Source organism: Callorhinchus milii, unplaced genomic scaffold (genome assembly GCF_018977255.1).
Source record: "Callorhinchus milii isolate IMCB2004 unplaced genomic scaffold, IMCB_Cmil_1.0 Scaffold24, whole genome shotgun sequence".
NCBI lineage: Eukaryota > Metazoa > Chordata > Chondrichthyes > Chimaeriformes > Callorhinchidae > Callorhinchus > Callorhinchus milii.
The window spans coordinates 2,731,487-2,750,202 of record NW_024704765.1 but is presented as its reverse complement, the minus strand read 5'-3'; the positions used below and the strand labels follow the sequence as shown (position 1 = coordinate 2,750,202).

The 18,716-nt window shown below is 38.5% G+C and overlaps 1 protein-coding gene across 4 annotated transcripts in view; it reads left to right on the top strand.

Annotated features, from left to right (window-relative positions):
• Positions 1-18,716, top strand: part of nphp4 (nephronophthisis 4) — a 145,132-nt gene that overhangs the window by 7,993 nt on the left and 118,423 nt on the right. For all 4 annotated transcript variants that reach the window (XM_007897791.2, XM_007897790.2, XM_042343571.1 and 1 more), the window contains exons 2-5: positions 6,764-6,939; positions 10,068-10,132; positions 14,004-14,159; positions 16,983-17,119. In XM_007897791.2, coding sequence (XP_007895982.2) covers positions 6,764-6,939; positions 10,068-10,132; positions 14,004-14,159; positions 16,983-17,119 — 534 coding nt within the window. The remainder of the gene's footprint in view (positions 1-6,763; positions 6,940-10,067; positions 10,133-14,003; positions 14,160-16,982; positions 17,120-18,716) is intronic.

Here is an 18,716-nt window from a genome sequence, read left to right as displayed (position 1 = left end):
ACTGTCATTTAGATAAACAATAAAAGGATTAAATTTGCAAAGGTCAGAATGGGGTTATGATGTTGTGGTTATAAGGATAGGAGTGAAGTTGCTTTGTTCTTGGCAGTAGGGAATATGTAGCTGAGTTTATAGTTCTTGACCCTTCATGTTGTTTTCAACCAGGAACAAACCTCAAATTTGTTTTATTTTAATGGGATTAATGCACTTTTTGGCTCATTAATAACATGATAACCTCTTTTATTTTGACAGAAAATGTCATTTGCTTCAAGAACAAATTAGACAGATTTGTGCTAGAAAATAATATTTCAGGATACAATATATAGTTTGGGACACGACATGTCAAGCGACTGCCAGGATCGTGGAAGACGAACTAGATGGACCTTGATCTTCTTTTGCCAGCAAATTCTTATATTCTGATGTTCATATTAAAGAGAAATCCCTCCTGAAAAATTCTTAGTCACTGAACTACTGGAAGAATCTACACTGCTAAGTGAATATGCTGGTGTTTGGAATTCATTTTATTTACTTTGTGGGCAAGAATTCAAGGCTTCACGGCAACAATAAAAACCACCGTCTATACGCTACTGTAAATTACTAACCATAAATTCACTCAGCATTGCATACCTGAAAAACTGGCTTCTGGCGAAGGAATGGGATATGTAATGCAGCAAATAATTGGGCCTGTGAAAATAAACATGTAAACGGTGCCTTTGGCACAGAAACCGACTTATTCAACTTGTTGGTTTCTAAATGTTGGAAGCCCTGGCCTCCAAGGCTCTATTCCCATCTGTAGTAACAGAAGTAATGTTGATGCTGAATCGACAATTTGAAATAACTGCGTGAGCAAGCCACAACATATGTTCCGTGGCTTCTTTACTTGTACACATATGTTTTAAATTTTTAAACTGCTCCCTCTCATACGCTCAGAGTATTGCAAAATTCCTTTGTGTGCAAGCAGTAAACAACCTGCGTTTGACAGATGCATATTATGGTTTCTGTGAACTAGTGAATGGTTTGGAGCTTTGAATATTGTTTGATAAAAGTGCACATGTTGTAAAGCCTTTCTGCAGAGGGCAGTATTACACCAGCAAAAGACCCAGCATGTTCACTCATTGTAAATTTCTTTTGAACATTCGTGGTTGTTTAAGCACATCACTCATTATCCTGACATCCTCACTTCACACTACAGCTGTTTCCAAGTGGTGCCACAGCAGGTTAGCTGCAGGCCCTCCTTATGCATATATTTCCCCATTAAAGCGTCTTTCCACTAATCCTGACCCAAATGAAAGGCACTGAAACACACAAAAATCAGATTCATTACAGACCTTGCCCGGGTTTCTATGAAAGAAATCCCAAGCTCTGGATTTATGGATTATGATGTGCTGAGTTATCTTGCTGTTACAGGTTAGAGTAGATGTGTAAGTGACCTGTTGTTTTCATTGTATTGCCTTGGCGCATCCCCTTTACAGGCAGCAGATTGCTTTCTGACACACAAGAGAGTTACTGTATTTAAGATGCTCAAAGTTTCTTCATCTTTGTTGCAGGAAATAAACTCAATATACTTTTTTAAAGTGCTTTCTGACCTTCTCAGCGAGCTTTATTGAATTTTGTTTTGTGTTCTGGGTGAATACACGGTTATTTTACAGACTTGGAAATAGCAATACACTTCTGAACTGTTACTGTAGTTTTTTTTTAAAAATGGTCTTCTAGTTATGATAAACTCAAGTAAGGTGATGCGTTTTATTAGATTTAGTAGATTTAATGTTGTTTTTGTTTTATTTTACCTCTGATTTATACTAGGTGTTTCTGTCTCTTCCTCTTAGAGTTGTGTGTCCTGCAAAGAGATGCCAGCTGCAGTAGTCTACAGGAGGCTGTAATTGGGCAGCAGGCTCCTTGCTCCATGGCTTCTGGCACCAACTTTCCTTTATTAAATGACCAGCAGGAGGCATACATCCATAGCATCAGAGTGATACAGCAGCGATTTAATTAAGGACAGATTAGATTATCATCATGCAGTTGCTGAACATTATATTTTGAGCCAATTTTTGGACTATTTGGGTGTCCCGTTGAGTTAGAGAATAATACAGGATAATGAGAACAGAATTAATTGGAAATTAACATTATCAGATGGATAATCCAGAAACACCCCAATGCATTTGTTCTGCAATTAAACCCTACCATGTACCATGGGCACACGAGATTCCTTTACACATTAATGTCAATGGGTAAGACGTGGATGTCAATTAGTAACTGACATAAAGGAAGGAAGTGGTGGGCAGTCATAATGGAAACTGGGGAGAGGTTTTGAGTGTGAGCCTCATTATAATAACCCTGAATGATGATAATGTTAGTAATAAGTGTTGTATTTAATAGAGCGCTTTTCACTTCAGGAGGACATAAAGGACTTCACAGCATTCACTCTAAAGTATAGTGTGTATTTTGTTGGTAAATGTGTTTGATATAGCGGCTTTAACATTGGGAGTTTGCCTCACAGGTATTACTATAAAGTGTAGTGACTGCATTTTATTGAGTCTTTGGGTGAGTCTTTGTTGGGACCCCTTGTGTTCGTAGTATACTCAAAGGGATTCACAGATTTACTGCAAATGTAATAGTTTAATGTCTCATTCAAAGGATGTCACCTCCAGCATTACAGAGCACCCCTAATACTGTATTGAAGTATCAGCCTGGACTGTGATTTCAAAGTCTGGGCAAGGGGTTTGAACCTACAAATAAAAAATAATCCTTAAATTTGATATAATTCCTTTCACATTGGGAGGACATATCAAAGTGTGTACCATTAAAATGTATTCCACAATGTAAATATAACCATCTAAGTAGGACACCTGTGGGAGACCCTTTTTAAATAATTGCATAAAGTAATTATGTATTTCAAATGAATACATAGAACTGAATAGAGACTGACTTTTTTAGAGGTAATGCAGACTGAATGCATAAAGAACCAAATTGATATCAATTTTTCTTAGAAAGTTGTTGAATCTTAGCTTAGCATTGCTACCAAATATAGAAAGGCAGTCTGCTTTTTTTTATCTCTTTGTGAGCCATATATTAACTTGAAAATGCAGTTGACAATGATGCTTTTCTGGAGTACCAAATTATACATGAACTTTATTAGCTGCGGTTAATTTTTTCACTGATTATGGTATGCATCGTAGGGCTCAGTATTGTGATTTACATGTTTTATTGCAGAATACTAACACGGTAATTCTATTTGCAATGCTGATTTTTGACAGATGTGACTAAATCTCTGTAGCAATGATTGAACATATATTACAGTACAATCATTGTCAGATAAGAATACATTTTTTTATTTAAAATGTTTATAGTGAGGTTCTATGTTAGTATTATAATATAATAAAATATTATAATATAATATTAGTACAATAACAATAATAGAAATAACTTATTATTTATTATTATATATATTTGTACCAGGAAAAGTTTTCAAAGAATTTTGTTGTAGAATTGTGTTTCTTAACATTGATTTTGCTTATCAGCTTATCTTGCTTCATAACTCTATTGCCTCTAGGTCTGAAGGTTGTGAGATCAAGCTCAACAGCAACAAAACTTGCACTTGTACAGCACAATTCATATCATGAAACTTCTTAAAGCACTCCACAGAGATTGAATAGGAGCCTGATCAGGGTGAGAGATAATGGGGATATCAGTCTTAAAAGCGTCAGTCAAAGAGAGAGACTTTTAGATGGATAAAAGGCATGAGGAGGAAGTGATGGTTAAACAAAATGCCGACTAGTTGTGTAAGATGGAGCAAGCAGCTGGAGGTGGTGAGGAGGTGTTGGTAAAAGCCGAGCAGGGTGGCTTAGGCTTTCTTGTTTAATTGAGGAAAGTTAAAGCTCTTCCAGCACTTGATGTCTGACAGGCAGATTGTTTTACAACAGCAGTGGTCCTGGAGTCAAGGGCGAGGCAGAAAGATAGAGTTTGGTGTCACATTTGGTGTACGCGTGGATTTGTACGGAGAATTTCACCAAAGGGGAGTATGCAGAGGAAAGAGGAGAACTGATGATAGAGCCATATTTAAGTGATTAAGTGCCTTTAGGAAGAGAAGCTATTAGAGGACATATAATGAACATTGGAACAGGAGGAAGCTATTCAGCTCTTTGAGCCTGTTCCGCCATTTAATTAGATCATGGCTGATCTGCACCTCAACTAATCTTTTCAATTCCAATTTCCTGCTTTCTTCCCATATCCCTTAATACCCTGACCTACCAATAATCAATCAACCTCACTCTTGAAGGTGAGGGTGGACCCAACATCCACAGCCTTTTGGAGGAGCGAATTCCAGATTTCTACCATCCTTTGAGTGAAAAAATGCTCCTGATTTCACTCTTAAATTGGCCTGGTTCTAATTTTCAGACTACGCCCCTTGTTTTGGATTCCCCCACCAGAGGAAATAGCTTCTCTGTATCTAACCTATCAAATCCCTTTATCATCTTAAATTCCTCAATCAAATCACCCCTCAACCTTCTAAACTCAAGGGAATACAATCCAAGTTTACGCAGCCTTTCCTCGTAACTTAACCCCTTTAGGCCTGGTAACATTCTGATGAAGCTGCACTAGACCTCCTCCAGGGACAGTATATATTTCCTGAGGTGTGGTGCCCAAAACTGAAGGCAGTACTCCAGATGGGGTCTGACTAACGATCTATACAGCTAAGAATGATACCAGGAAAGTACGTTGGGACAGGTAAGAATGATATTAACAAAGTACCTAATCCCAGGGGTGGTTTAGGAAGGTAGACTGGAGAAGGATAGAGTGACTGACAGTGTTGAAGGCTGGGGATAGGTCAAGGAATCCCCAAAAGGCTTAGTCTCAGATTAAAATGGTGCTTTTGCTGTGGGAAGCACTAGATTGGAAGGAGTCAATCGAGAGGAAGGAGTGGAATTGGAAGGTGACAATGAAGGGTTATGGATAGAGTGAAGGGTTGGGAAAGAGATGGCAGAGGGATAAATGGGTAAAAATCAGTGGTCGCTGAGCGTTTTTTTTCGATTTTGGACACAAGGCACCTTGTACTTGCTATTGGAAAGTGACTGAGAAGGTGATTCGTGTTACAGGAGCGTGAGGGCTCCTGATCCTAGAGTAGAAGGAGTATTTGGCTGAAGACGGGGAGAAATGGTAGATTTTGAATTAGGCCAGCAGATTTAGTGGTAGACTGGTCAAATTTGAACCAGCTTCAACATGTCCGCATTTCGCCCACAAATATACAGTCAATTCACTATATATCAAATGCAAGGATTATTATTATTATTAGCTTACTGTGCGTTCCCAGAACTGACATTGCAACCATGTGGTTTTGAGATGCTTCACTAAGGACCCGATGTGTTAAATCCCACCCCCACCCCACCACCTCAAATTTTCTCCTGATTTTTGACAGAAGAAATAGACCCCCAAATAAATTTGGAAAGTATTCGGGTTTACAATCTTGTGAATAAAAACCTAAATAGTTGTTACGTCATTTCCATGCAGTCTCCATCAACATGTAGAACAGGTAATTGGATTAAATTTATTGAAAGATGCCATTATAAACATGAAATATGTGTTATGGTTATGTGTTTAGTATACAAAAATGACTTTTAATGTAGATTTTCAGATAACAAACACTCAAGGTCCAGCCAAATGAAACTAATTTCTTGAATTTACATAAAACTTTTATGGGTAATTTCATGATCTAACTGACTAATTGTTGTATTAAATTATAGACAGCATATGACTACTGTTAGAAAATTCACTTAGCACTAATATTCAGCATAAAAATTGCAACTAGGGATGAATGTTTGCTTAATAGACTCCTTCTGCTGATTTTTGCCATTGAGTTGACGAAAGCATCCCTTCATAACAGTCAACCATCTGTCAGCTATGAATGCTCATTTTTAATCCGTTGGCAGCATTAGATAATGGAAGAGTTATTTATATTTAACTGATGACATTTACATGTTTTTTTCTAATATCTTCCCGTGTGAGCTTTTGATTGTAGGCCGTAATTTGCTTACTGACATGTTGATATTGGCCTATTTATTACATCATAGAGAGAGCTACGTCTACAGCTATATCAGGGCTGGTTCTTGTATTGGCTAGGATAAACAAAACAGCTTTTTTTTTAGATATTTGTATTGTATTGTGGGACATACAATACACAATTGTGCGCAATTGGCTGCCGCGTTCGCCCACAAATATACAGTCAATTCACTTTACAGTGTGTTCTGTGAAGCGCTTTGGGACGTCCTCCCGACGTAAAAAGCGCTATATCAAATGCAAGGATTATTATTATTATGTATGACTGTTTAATCATTTAATGATGCGTTCACTGACTATACACTAAGAATGACTAAGATGCCTCGAGGGCAGATTTTAGCCATATTTGGTTATCAGTGTTATTTTTTGGGGGCTACATATGATTCCTGCTCCAAAATCGGTACAAGTGCTACCATCAAGTAACATCACTGTCAGTCATGATGAAGTCTGTAGCCTGTGCTGTCTTTTCCTTTAGATTGAACAAGGTTAAATTGGGGGAAATGAACAATTGATTTAGTTGTCTGTAATAAAATGGCAATTATGTAAAGAAATGGGAAGAGGAGCTATAGACATTGTAGGAAATAAAGCTTGTGAAGTTTAGAGAATGCTGCAGGCATTTTAGACAAATCAGGAACACCTATTATTGGAAAGCCAAACAGAGTTGAAGAAAGCCAAGTTTTCACATGTCCTCCTTGTTTTGTGCNTTTTTTTTCAGGCTGTTTACTTGCAAACGTTCTTAAACTACACCCACATTGTGATCATTGTGGAAGTGGTGGCTTTTGTGAAAAAACGTGACGGTACTCAAAATGTCCTCTCGTGTGGGTTTGGCATTCTCCCCTTGAACAGCAGGCAGCAACCCACATCAGATACCACCCAGCCTCAGGTTAAAAGGTCAGTATTGCTATCAATACTTTTATCAATAGTTTATCAATTCTTCTGTCAATATTTTGGCATTTTTACCCACAAAATATACAGTCAATTCACTTTACTGTATATTCTGTGAAGCACTTTGAGACGTCTCAAAGATGTGATAAGGCGCTGTATCAAACGCAAGGATTATTATTTATTATTAATACAGTTATTGCTTTAGAACTGCAATATTGTTTTTTGTTATTTTCCCTGCTCAATATTGTGGAGCAGATTTCTATCTTTAGCATTTCCAGCTCAGGTGCACCGCAGTGAGACAATGAAATTCCCTCTACTTGAGATCCATAACGGAAGGAATAATAATAATAATAATCCTTGCATTTGATAGAGCGCTTTATCACGTCTTCGAGATGTCTCAAAGTGCTTACAGAGAATTGACGTATATTTTGTGGGCAATAACTGAAATATGAAGGGTTAAGAGGAGAGGTTTTAGTGGCCAATTACGCACAGCAGCATCCCACAAACAGTCGTGGATTGACCAATTTATTATTTTTTTGAAAGGAATTATTACCTGCGGAAAAGCGATCTGCTAATTGACTAACAAGCGGCTTCCAGCTTACTGTTAGGTAAACTGAGGTGTATGGAGTAAGGAAACTTGCCTAACATTTTGCCCTGCTGGGAATCGAACCCAGGTCTCTTGCTTGCGAGGCGAGTGCTCTAACCACTGAGCTACGGACTCCACAATGGCAGTAATTTATGTTTGTAGGCTCATTTTGGAGAATGGAGGCAGTAATCGGTGGTCCAGCTGCATGTTTTTTGGATCTCTCCAGGAATTTTTTTCTAAATTCTTTTTTTTTGGATCAGTGAAATAGGTGAAATCTGTCGCTCTTAGTTCCACTTGTCAGAAGTGGAGAGTGCGGTTAGTATATTTGGTGCCTTTCCTTTAACTCGCCACTGGTGGAAATTTATTTATTACCTCCCAATTTGATAACTGTCCATCATTGTCTCTTGTGCCTTCTCTGTACCTGTGTTTCCGACTACATCGTTGCGACAAATAGCAGGATTCTCCACAACTTCATTTTGGAGTAATATTGCATTCTTACAAGTGCTGGGTTACGCAGCTATAGAACAATAGACTGTTACAGCCGTTTGCTCCATCAAGTCTGCATTTGTGTGTTTTCTCTACACCAGCCATCTCGCCCGGAGCCCGCTGAACGGAGGGAGTGGGCAGGTTGGTAGGGAGTCAGCAGGTCAGAGAGTTAGGAGTGGGCAAGGCCACAGATGGCCTTAAAGGTGAGGACGAGGATCTTGAACTCGATCCTCTGGGGGATGGAGAGCCAGTGGAGTCGGGTGAGGGTGGGAGTGATGGGGTCGCGGAGCCTGGAGCGCGAGAGTACACGATCTGCAGCTTGCAACGGGAAGAGTTGGGAAGGCCGATGAGAAGGGAATATCGAGCCTTGAATGCGTGGGTGAGGGTTTTGGCAGCCTGAGGGGTGAGACAGCAATGCTGTGGAGGTGGTGGTTGGCAGTGCTGGTCATGGCGCGGATGTCGGGGAGAAAGAACAGTTCAGGGTCAAACAAGACACCCAGGTTCCTGACTGGCTTAGTGAGTGTGCAGCCATGGAGGCTGATGCTGCCAGCGCCCGAGGTGCGGAGAGGCTAGCACGAGCCAATCAGGAGAGCAGTGAGAGTCAGAAGAAAGAATCTGCGAGGCGTGGCGGGGAGAGCGGAGGAACCGGTTGGCGAACAGGAACCTGGGGATGATATGGCCAGGACCCTGAGCTGCATCCTCTGTGTGATGGTGTGATTAACCTTCTCAACGCTAGTGAAAAAAGCCTTCATTTCACAATCACTGTCATTCAACTTTTTCTATTATTTCCTACAATGGGATGCCCAAAACACCTAACCGTAGGCAGCCTGTTATATTAGTCCGGCCAACAAATTCAGTAGATTTGTTCAGTACAGATGAGAGAGTGGCTGAGATTATTAGATTATTAGCTTGGTTATTTTCTTCTCATATGGTACAAAATGCTGTGCAATTTCACCCTGTGTCTTTTACATGGAATCATTTGCCCAAACTAAACATTGTAAAGCTTCTTAGGAACTTAAGAGTATTGGAAGGTAAAGTACCCAGAAATATGGACGGTATTACAAATTAACAGCACCGGTAATCAAATAAAGTAAGAATCATTTGATTGGATGCAACCTAACTTTAACAACAACCTCACATTGACTGGAGACTTTCAGTGATTGATCAATAAATATGCCAGTGATTTGCTAATGCATTATTTTGGGCAATAATAAGAGTTCAAATGAATCTGTCATCAGATCTTGTATAGATTACTGGTAATGTTTTCTTCACAATCATCACTCCTCCAAATGAAAGTGAAGTTGTTAGTATATAAGTAGGTGGCTATTTTGAATCCAATAAATCAAGTCAAGGTGAATTAAACGGTCAGAATCACAATAGATTTAATTTCAAGCATCAAATAATTAAAAGAAAAGTTTGTGAACTCAATTTAAATCTACTTTTTCATTACAACAAAACACCTCTATTAAAATCCAGCATGCACAATATTCTTTTGGTAACAATACCACAATTATTTGTCTGATCAATTGAGATTAGCAATGATTTATGGTTTGGAATTAGCGGACTCACTTTTTTTTGAGAATACCCTCGTGCTAAAGTAGACAAATGTCAATGTATTTTCTTCTCTCCTAGTTCCAGTTATGAAATAACTTGAAATTGGCAAGCAGGTGGTGGAAAAGGATTACTGGAACACGAGAGACTGAATTATTTGAACACCATATATAAGTCTCTGTTATGTCCAAGGGAAGAGAAGAGTTATCTGGTCCAGATTGAGTCAATCGGATGTGATTACTCTTTCCCTGTGGGAAATATGACATTTGTCACCTCATTGTTCATCGTTATTGCACTGTTCACTGTTATATGGCTACAGATCCGTTTGAACTCTTTTTAATGCCAGACAATGAAACCTTTAAATCATATTTCAGTTTGCTTATCAGCACCATCTGGAATTGGACTTTATTATACACGTATCAATACAGCTTTGATTATGCTACTCCTGGAAATGTTGCTACATTTAACATAATAAAAGATTTTTTTTTACTTTCCTTTATGCCATCTCTAGATTGAATCTTTATCATGGAACTCCAAGGGCTTTGCTACATCCAGAATTGAAGGACCCCATTGAGAGTAAGTCTTAAGATATGTACAAATTCAAGCTTGTTGCTCCACATTTGACTAATAAGAAACCTTAGGCAAGTTTCCTTACTCCCCACACCTCTGGTCACCGAGCAGTAAGTAGGAACCCAGTTGTTCTAATCCACTTTACAGTATGCTGTATTTTGTGAAGCACTTTGAGATGTCTCAAAGATGTGATAAGGCATCAAACGCAAGGATTATTATTATTATACTCTGGAATTGGGTAAATAGGATGTGTCCCTCTAGGGAGAGAGTGCACTTTCCATTCCAGTCAAAGGGAAATTTCCATGTCTAGACAGCAAGTATAAGTGGAACTTTGTCTAGTTTGGATACTCTTTATTCACAATGACAGGTTTCTGAATGTATTAGACCTCAGACCCAGCTAACCCTAAACAAACTGATCAAAGATACGCTTTGAATCTGGGTTTGTCCACATCCTCATTCTTAAGAGTGAGCAAACAACATTAAGTCTAACTCCAGAAAGTTAGTTATCTGAAAGTTAATGTTGCCACTGATTACAACTGCTTAGTCTTACTGCATAGAATTTGAATAATATAAAAGAAATTATTCACACGGGCAGCTAATATTAAAGGATAATTATTCCCCTCGTAATGGTATGAGGGGATGCGTTGGCTTTCAATGATATTGCAAATGTTATGACGTGTTTTTTCAGGTGTTATTGAGAGAAAATCAGGCATTTAAATTGCATTTTTGAATTGTGTTAAAATGTGGTTCTTGTCCATACGTTATTTTATCAAGCATTGCTGTTAAACAGAGTCTAATTTTAAATGGTGCAAAGGCAAAATACTGCAGATGCTGGATATCTGAAATAAAAATAGAAGTCGCTGGGAACACTCAGCAGGTCAGATAGCATCTATGGAGAGAGCAAAGTGGGTAAATGTTTCAGTTCTGAAGAAAGGCCATCTACCTGAAACGTAAACTCACTTTCCTGTCTCCATAGATGCTGCCTGACCTGTGGTGTGTTCCCAGCATTTCTGTTTTTATTTCTTACTTTTAAATGGTATTTGGTAGGGACGGCCAGCAATCCAACGCAAACTTCAATGAGTGTAGTTCAGAGGGTTTTGCTGAGTACACATTTATAAGGAAAGAGTGAGAGCTTTTGTTTAAACGTCTTCGCATAAATTGTTGAATACAAAGCAACAACAGAAAGGAATTAAAGAAGGGAATGCCCTAGACAACCATTTGAAAGATAAGTACAGTTATTCAGGAACAGCAAGTTGTGACCACTAATTACAATAGTAACATGTTCACGGCCTCTCCACCGGTGAATTATTACATAGTAAGCCTATTCAGTCAGTCAGTATGTGATGGACAGATTCCTTCATTTCAAAGCAATTCTTCAACTGTCATCTCGGGGTATTTTACAGAGAGGAGCATGGAATGCATTGGGTATGGCTGGCAGAGAGGTGACAAGAAATATTGAAGTGCATTAAGAAAAGCCGCTATCTTCACAATGCAGACAGAAAGTGTCAGTCACACTAAATAAGGGCCACATTGCAAAATAAGGAGCTAAGGTTTTCTGACATTAACTGTTTCAAAATTTAAATGAGAAAAGTCAGATTACTTCTGACTTCAGTCAACAATAATCATTCATATCAATGCTAATTAAGTAGTTAAGAATCCGTAGAAGAAGAATATATCCAACAGCCCATTGAGTTCAGTTTAGAGATGCACCTTCCAGGTGAGGTATGGCGTGAGGAATCCAGGCTGATTTTGCTCTTCCTATGCACAGTACTGAAGCCGATTGTAACAACCTTCCTTCCTTCTACCGCAGCTGAGATTGGCTAACTCAGGAGATACTAGGATTTAAACCTGTGAATTCCTTTTATTATGCTGTTATGTGGTTTAGTGCTACACTGTCTTTACCCAGGCCATTGGGATAAGCTATCAAGATTTTATTCAATTTGCATTTTCATGATTCATCTTAGTTTTTAAATTAGCAACGGACAAAATTATACCCTCTGTACTTCTTTCCGCTCTCAGTTTTGAAATTTACTAGCTCCTACCTCATTAGTTTAAAAACCTGAATTGGGTCTATTCTTTTTTTTTGCAAAACAAAATAATTATCTCTCTTTAGGGTGTCTTCATGGCGCAGTGTTTGTTGTCTTAGCTGTTCTCCTTTGTGTTCTTCATAATACAACAAAGCCCCTATGGATAATAGTGTGATCTCGCTTACCATTTATAAATAGATATTATTGATGTGAAATTGATGGTTACCTCAAAGTGATATATCCTATGAAATATAAATTGTGCAATGTTTGACAACCCATAAAATACTAGTTTATATAAATAGAAAGCCTAATGTAGATTTAGATGCTAATATCTAATATAAAACTGCATTTAAAATGGTAATACAATCAGAAACCCCTGCTTTTTAATTAATATCATGGTTTTGTTCAGTTTTCATCTGCTCTATATAGCAATCTGTAGGGAAGTGTACATTTGCTTCATCAAATAGGCATCAGATGAAGAGAAAATTGGACAAAACTTTTACAAAGAATAAAAAGAAAATGAACAGTTATTATGTTCTTGTTTCAGGGAACATGACCTTTATCTGTCCTGAGACTTTTGCTACCTGATTTTTTTTTCAGTGCTGAGGAATGTGCAAGACATTGCAGAATGAACAGGGCAGTAAATTCCATGTAGAGGACAGTGAAATTTTATATTCTCTGTGCTCCACTGCTCTACTTTAATAATGACACTCAAAGCATCAGATTAATTGCCAATTGGAGAGGTACTATGGTTATATGATCATTGCCCAGTGTTTTCTGTTGGGAAACTCAACATGCTTGAGCATAAAAGGCTGTTTTTGTAATTGTCTCATTCATTTCTATTTCATTTTAACTTTTCCTATGTAAATAAGTCTTTTTGGGATAGTAATAATTTGCATTCCTCCCTCCTGAGAGCTGTTCACTTTGAAATAAGATAGAATTCCTCACTACGATTTGGACTGCATTGAATCCCAATATCAGAATCATTGAATATTCAGATACAAGCCTCAAATTATGCAAAGGGTAAATGACTCTTCCATGAACTGATGATTTTAATTGGAATTGAGCTCTTCATAGTCAGCTGGATTGCAGAAAGGTTAAGGTAGCAAATAATTACTATTTTCATTATCCTATCTGTTTACTGATCGACCTTAATTGTCCCAAAATAAGGTATGCCTTAAATACTCTATCAGGTTTGTTTCACAGAAATTATGGACGTTATTGATTTTTCCAAAAATGTGTTTTTGCTGTGCACGTGTAAGTCTCAGTGTGTGAGGACATATACACAGATTATAAATACCATTTGCCTAAATTCTCCTACAAAATATGCAATGATTAGACTTCACAGCAAAATCCTTTGAAGTGCTTTGAGAGTTTTGATGATGTGATAAGGTGCTGAATCAAATGCAAAGATAATTATTCATAAGAAGATGGGAACAGGAGTAAACCATTCCGCTTGTCAAGTTAGTTCCGCCATTTGCTTGGATCATAGCTGGTCAGACTGAATAACATTTTGCTGCCCTTTCATCTATCCCTTGATTCCCCTGTATTTATCTAGCTTCCTCTTAAATATTTCAACCTGATCCAGAATCTACAACCCTTGAGTTAGTGAATATCACATTTCCACAACAATTTGTGTGAAAAATGTTTTCTTATTTCACTGTTAACTGATTTCGCTCTAATTTTAAAGTCACGTACTGTTATGTATGTTTTGTATTGCTGGTTCTGTATTTGTGGTGCGTCAGTATATTATTGGAAGGAGTAACTTAAGAAATATTGTAAATTAGATACAAGAATGTACTTCGAGAACACATTATAGTTAAGTAATGTACTTCTCTTTTTTGTTTTAGAGAATAGGTTAATGACCTTGATTGAAGGCAGCCATATTTTGTACTTGCTACGGACTCATCCTGCCTTGGAAAAAGTTATGCACCTCGTCCCAGAAAACATGTTAATCTCTGGGGTAGAAACCATCCCTGGTATAGTGCAACCTTATGGAGGGACAAGTAAGTAACAAAGTGCAGTTAATGTCCTGTGGGCAGCAGTTATAATTTAAAGTTGGTTCTAAAAATATTTCAATTAATTATACTGACTTAGATTTCTGGGGAGAAGGCTTTTTCACTGCTCACTCAAATGGTTGTACAAACTGCTAAGCTGTAAAGTTTTGAGATATAGTGGAACAGAATTTCTCCCGGCCTTGAGCCTACACTGTAGTGTAGCAATTAGCTGCTGCGTTTCGCCCACAAAACATACAGTCAATTCACTTGACAGTATTCTGTGAAGCGCTTTGAGATGTGTAAAAGACGTGATTAGGTGCTATATCAAATGCCAGGATTATTTTTATTAGATGTTGGTTTAGACAGGACCTGTGTGGTCAAGGTGAAGAGCTGTAATGTTTTCAGTGAATTCAATGGAAATATGTTTCAACAACAACAGATTGCATTTATGTGATGCCTTTCCCATCAGAGTGATAGAATCCTAGAATGTTACAGCACAGAAGGAGGCCTTTCGGCCCATTGTGTCTGTGCCTGATGTTCCAAGGGATGTACAGTCAAGGGTTTGCACCTGAGCTGGTAGTTGGAATCAAGAGACCTGGAGAGCAATGGGGAGGTATGAGGATGACCGAAGCCATGGTCAAAGAGGAAAGTCTTGAGACGGGCATTGAAGAAGCAATGGGGTGGGGAGCATTCTGGGATGGAGTTCCAGAGGATGGGGTGTAGAAAGGCTGAAGGCGCTGGTGGGGCCAGGAGGGGTAGGGGACATGGAGCAGGCCAGTGCAAACCGAGCTGAGGGAACGGGAAGGTTGGTAGATCAGAGAGGAAGGGAGGAGCAAGACTGGAGGGCTTTGAAAGTGAAGACGAGAATCTAAAACTTCTTTGTAGATCTGGCCTGGCTGAGTGCTGCAGACTGATTGGTTTGCTTGCTGGTCACAGTCTCGGAGCAATGTTTTTCTCAATGCCAATCAAACCTCTTGTCTGGCAGCCATTTGCATCGGCAATGACCCACATACACCCTTGAAGTGAATGATCAATTAATCTGGAGGATTGTTGATCAGGATACCAGGAGAATCTCCCTTTTTTCCAGTAGTGCTATGGGATATTTAAACCTGAGACGGGGATTCGATTTCAGGGCAGGGCGAAATGATGGGCAAGTTTCCTTTCTCCACACGCTTGTTTACCTGGCATTAAGTAGGAACCTGGTTGTTAGTTGGTTGGCTTTTCCGGGGATAATAATCCCTCAAAACAAAAAATTAGTCACTCAATCCATGACTAATTGTGGAACACTGCTGTGTGCAATTGGCTGCCATGTTTCGCCCGCACTTCACTTTATACAGTCAATTCACTTTACAGTATATTCTGTGAAGCGCTTTGAGATGTCTAGAAGATGCGAAAAGCGCTACATCAAATACAAGATTATATTATTATTTACACTGTGAGTGAATTGTTTAACTCTGGTGCCATTGCAGTGGAGCCTGTTACTGTCCTTATCCACCATCATGCCCATCAGAATTGAAAAATTCAGAAGGTTTAATGTACACCTTAGAAGCCACAGTTACTGAATATAGTTTCAAAGGAGACCAAAGCTTTGTCCCAGAGACCCTATAAACAGAATAGTAGATGCTGGCAAGTGAGATATTGGTTTATCTCTTTACTTCATGAATGAAAAAGACAGTAGATTTTTTTGAGAGTAGATCTTTCTCAGATTTAATATTAAATTGGTCATTTTCAATCCACGACTGTTTGTGGGACGCTGCTGTGCGCAATTGGCTGCCGCGTTTCGCCCACAAATATACAGTCAATTCATTTTACAGCATATTCTGTGAAGCGCTTTGAGACGTCTGGAAGACGTGAAAAGCGCTATATCAATTACAATGATTATTATTATTATCCAACATACACTCATTGGCAGGTTCCAGCAGAGGCATTGAATAGCAATTGGAAAGAGGATCGCTGGCTGATTTCTTTCTATTTCTCTGTTTCCTTCCCATGGGTTCTTGATCGAGTGTAACAGACCCACCACTATCAGTGATGAGAGAGGTTATCTTCGCGCACACCAGGGACAAATTCATATAAAACAATTAATGCTGAATGACAGAATCAATGACACCAAAGCTAATTCCTTTGATTGCTGAGGTCTCCATCAGCTTTCAATCTGCATGTCCTCAATGTTGAAAGCCCTATAACATTGATCTTTTCTGATTGTTGCTGCAGATTGTTGCACAATAGAATTAGCAAGATTTATAGAACCACTGAAGATTTCTTAATTCACAATATTTTTATGAAAACTTTTTTTGTAAATGGCTCAGAATCCCACCATATAAGTGAGACTTGGCCATGAGTGTTGGGAGCTATTAGACCAAAAGGGGCATCACAGACACAGTCTGTATTTGGAGAGGGTTCAGAATGGGTATTTATGGCTGATTATGGCTGATTTTCCCTTGACCGGAGGTTAAGGTGAATTGTAATGCCAAGTAGCATTCTGGCTGAGATCAGCTAATTCAGCACACACACAAACAACTTGGATCTACTTACTGAATAAAATAAAAGCGCTCTATCAAATGCAAGAATTATTATTTAATAAAATTGCTAAGAAATACCGTTAAACACTAAAAAAATGCTAAGTGACGAAACTGCAATCAGGATCATTTGGGGTTGAAAGTGATTAAGTGGTTGTGGGGATCAAAATTGGAGTTCTCAATATTATCACAGAGTGCCTTTTGTTCTATACCAGTTTAGAAATCTTGTCCCTGAATGATTCAAAAATGTGACTATTTGAGAAGAGTGGACTCTCAACTCAGTTGTAACAAACTATTTGTATTTTGCTTGAAGATGATGCTTTGAAGAAACCTCGCATATTGAAGTCTACAATATTTCACCTGGATGAGTTGTCGATCCAGCTGTATCCAACACTGGAGAAGTTCGAAGAAGAACTAGTGGAACTGCTTAATGCAGACAGACTAAATAAGGTATGGCATGGGTGTCACTAATCCAAAATGCCCCATATAAATGGTTTTGTCTTGAAATCTTCCTCTTCACTCATTTCTCTCTGTCTCATGGCTGCCACAAAACATTTTGCAATCTGATGTTTGAGATTCAGAAACTAATTGAAATTAGTGAATTCTGCAACTCTGGAAATCCGGAATTATCACTGGAACTTGAGACGTCTAGACGACGTGAAAGGCATTATATCAAATGCAAGGATTATTACTATGATTATATGTTGTTGTTGGAACTTTGCTCAAACTGGTTTGCAGCCAGAAAGATTGCTGGCAGGAGATTGGCATCAATTAGCATACAGAGGTTCAACATAAATGTTTCCAGGTACCTGCAAGATTCACTACTTGTATATCCTTTGAGGTGCACTTATTGACGAAGATAGGAATATGGTTATAGATACTCCATCAGTTTAATTTTCATCCTCCAAAGACTCTCACTTCACAGGAACAATTGGCAAGTATGGTGAACTGCTATACCACTCTGCTTGTCGAAAGCTGAGAGCTTGAAAAATGTATTGGTTCATAGTTTAGAAGAACAGCTGGAGCTGGTAATCAAAAATATTTTTGTTTAAATAATGATGATGACTGATTGGAAGATTGTCTAAGGCCAATCCAAGGTATGTCGAAGCAGTAACTAATCCAAGGTGCTTCAATCATCTTGTCCTTTCAGCTGTGCATCTTAATTCAGTTCTCTTTCAGTCAAGATTGGTAACTGCTTAAAGTGGAGTTCAGTGTTTAAATTGACAATGCAGTTAATCTCCCAGCAATGTAAAGTAAATTTAATTGCTGTATCCTGGGGTCACCAAGAAAACTATTTCCATTGGTCAGTTAGTTGGTAATTAAAGGCCATAAATTTAAGATTATTATCAAAAATACCAAATTTTTTTTATCCAGAGAGTTGAGAGGTCATGAAAAGCCTTACAAAAACGTATGTTTGAATAATAATAATCCTGGCATTTGATACAGAGCCTTTTCATGTCTTTGAGATGTCTCAAAGCACTTCACAGAATATACTGTAAAGTGAATTGACTGTATATTCTGTGGGTTAAAAGAGAAATTTGAAGGGTTAAGGGGAGGGTTTTTAATGGCTAGCTCTTTCAGGAAGCTGGCGTAGGTGAGATGGGTTACATGGCCTCCTGTGCTGTAAAATTCAATGAATGTATAATTGCAGGAGTACGAAACGGATTGAACAGCTATGTTGCTTCTTACAGTTTAGCATATTAGAAACAACATATGTTTAGCATTTGACTTGGCGAAATTAATAGACTGCTTTCATAGTAGCTGTAATGTGGTGGACTGGTTTGATAACTGACCTGATGAGACTGGTTGATCTTTCTGTTTACAAGAATAACCTACTCTTTTTTGGTAATTAAAATAGTTTTAGGATTCAATGGGTGTGTATTGGTGATTGGCATCCAGGAAGCAATAGAAACGTAGAATGTTAAACAGTCCATTCGGTCCATTACATTCAGGCACGACTATGCCAAAGGCTCCTACATTGGCCTCCTCAGCTCCTCCCTGCACAGGTGGCACACCTCTGCAGCCCATGTTCTCTATTGTACTAAGC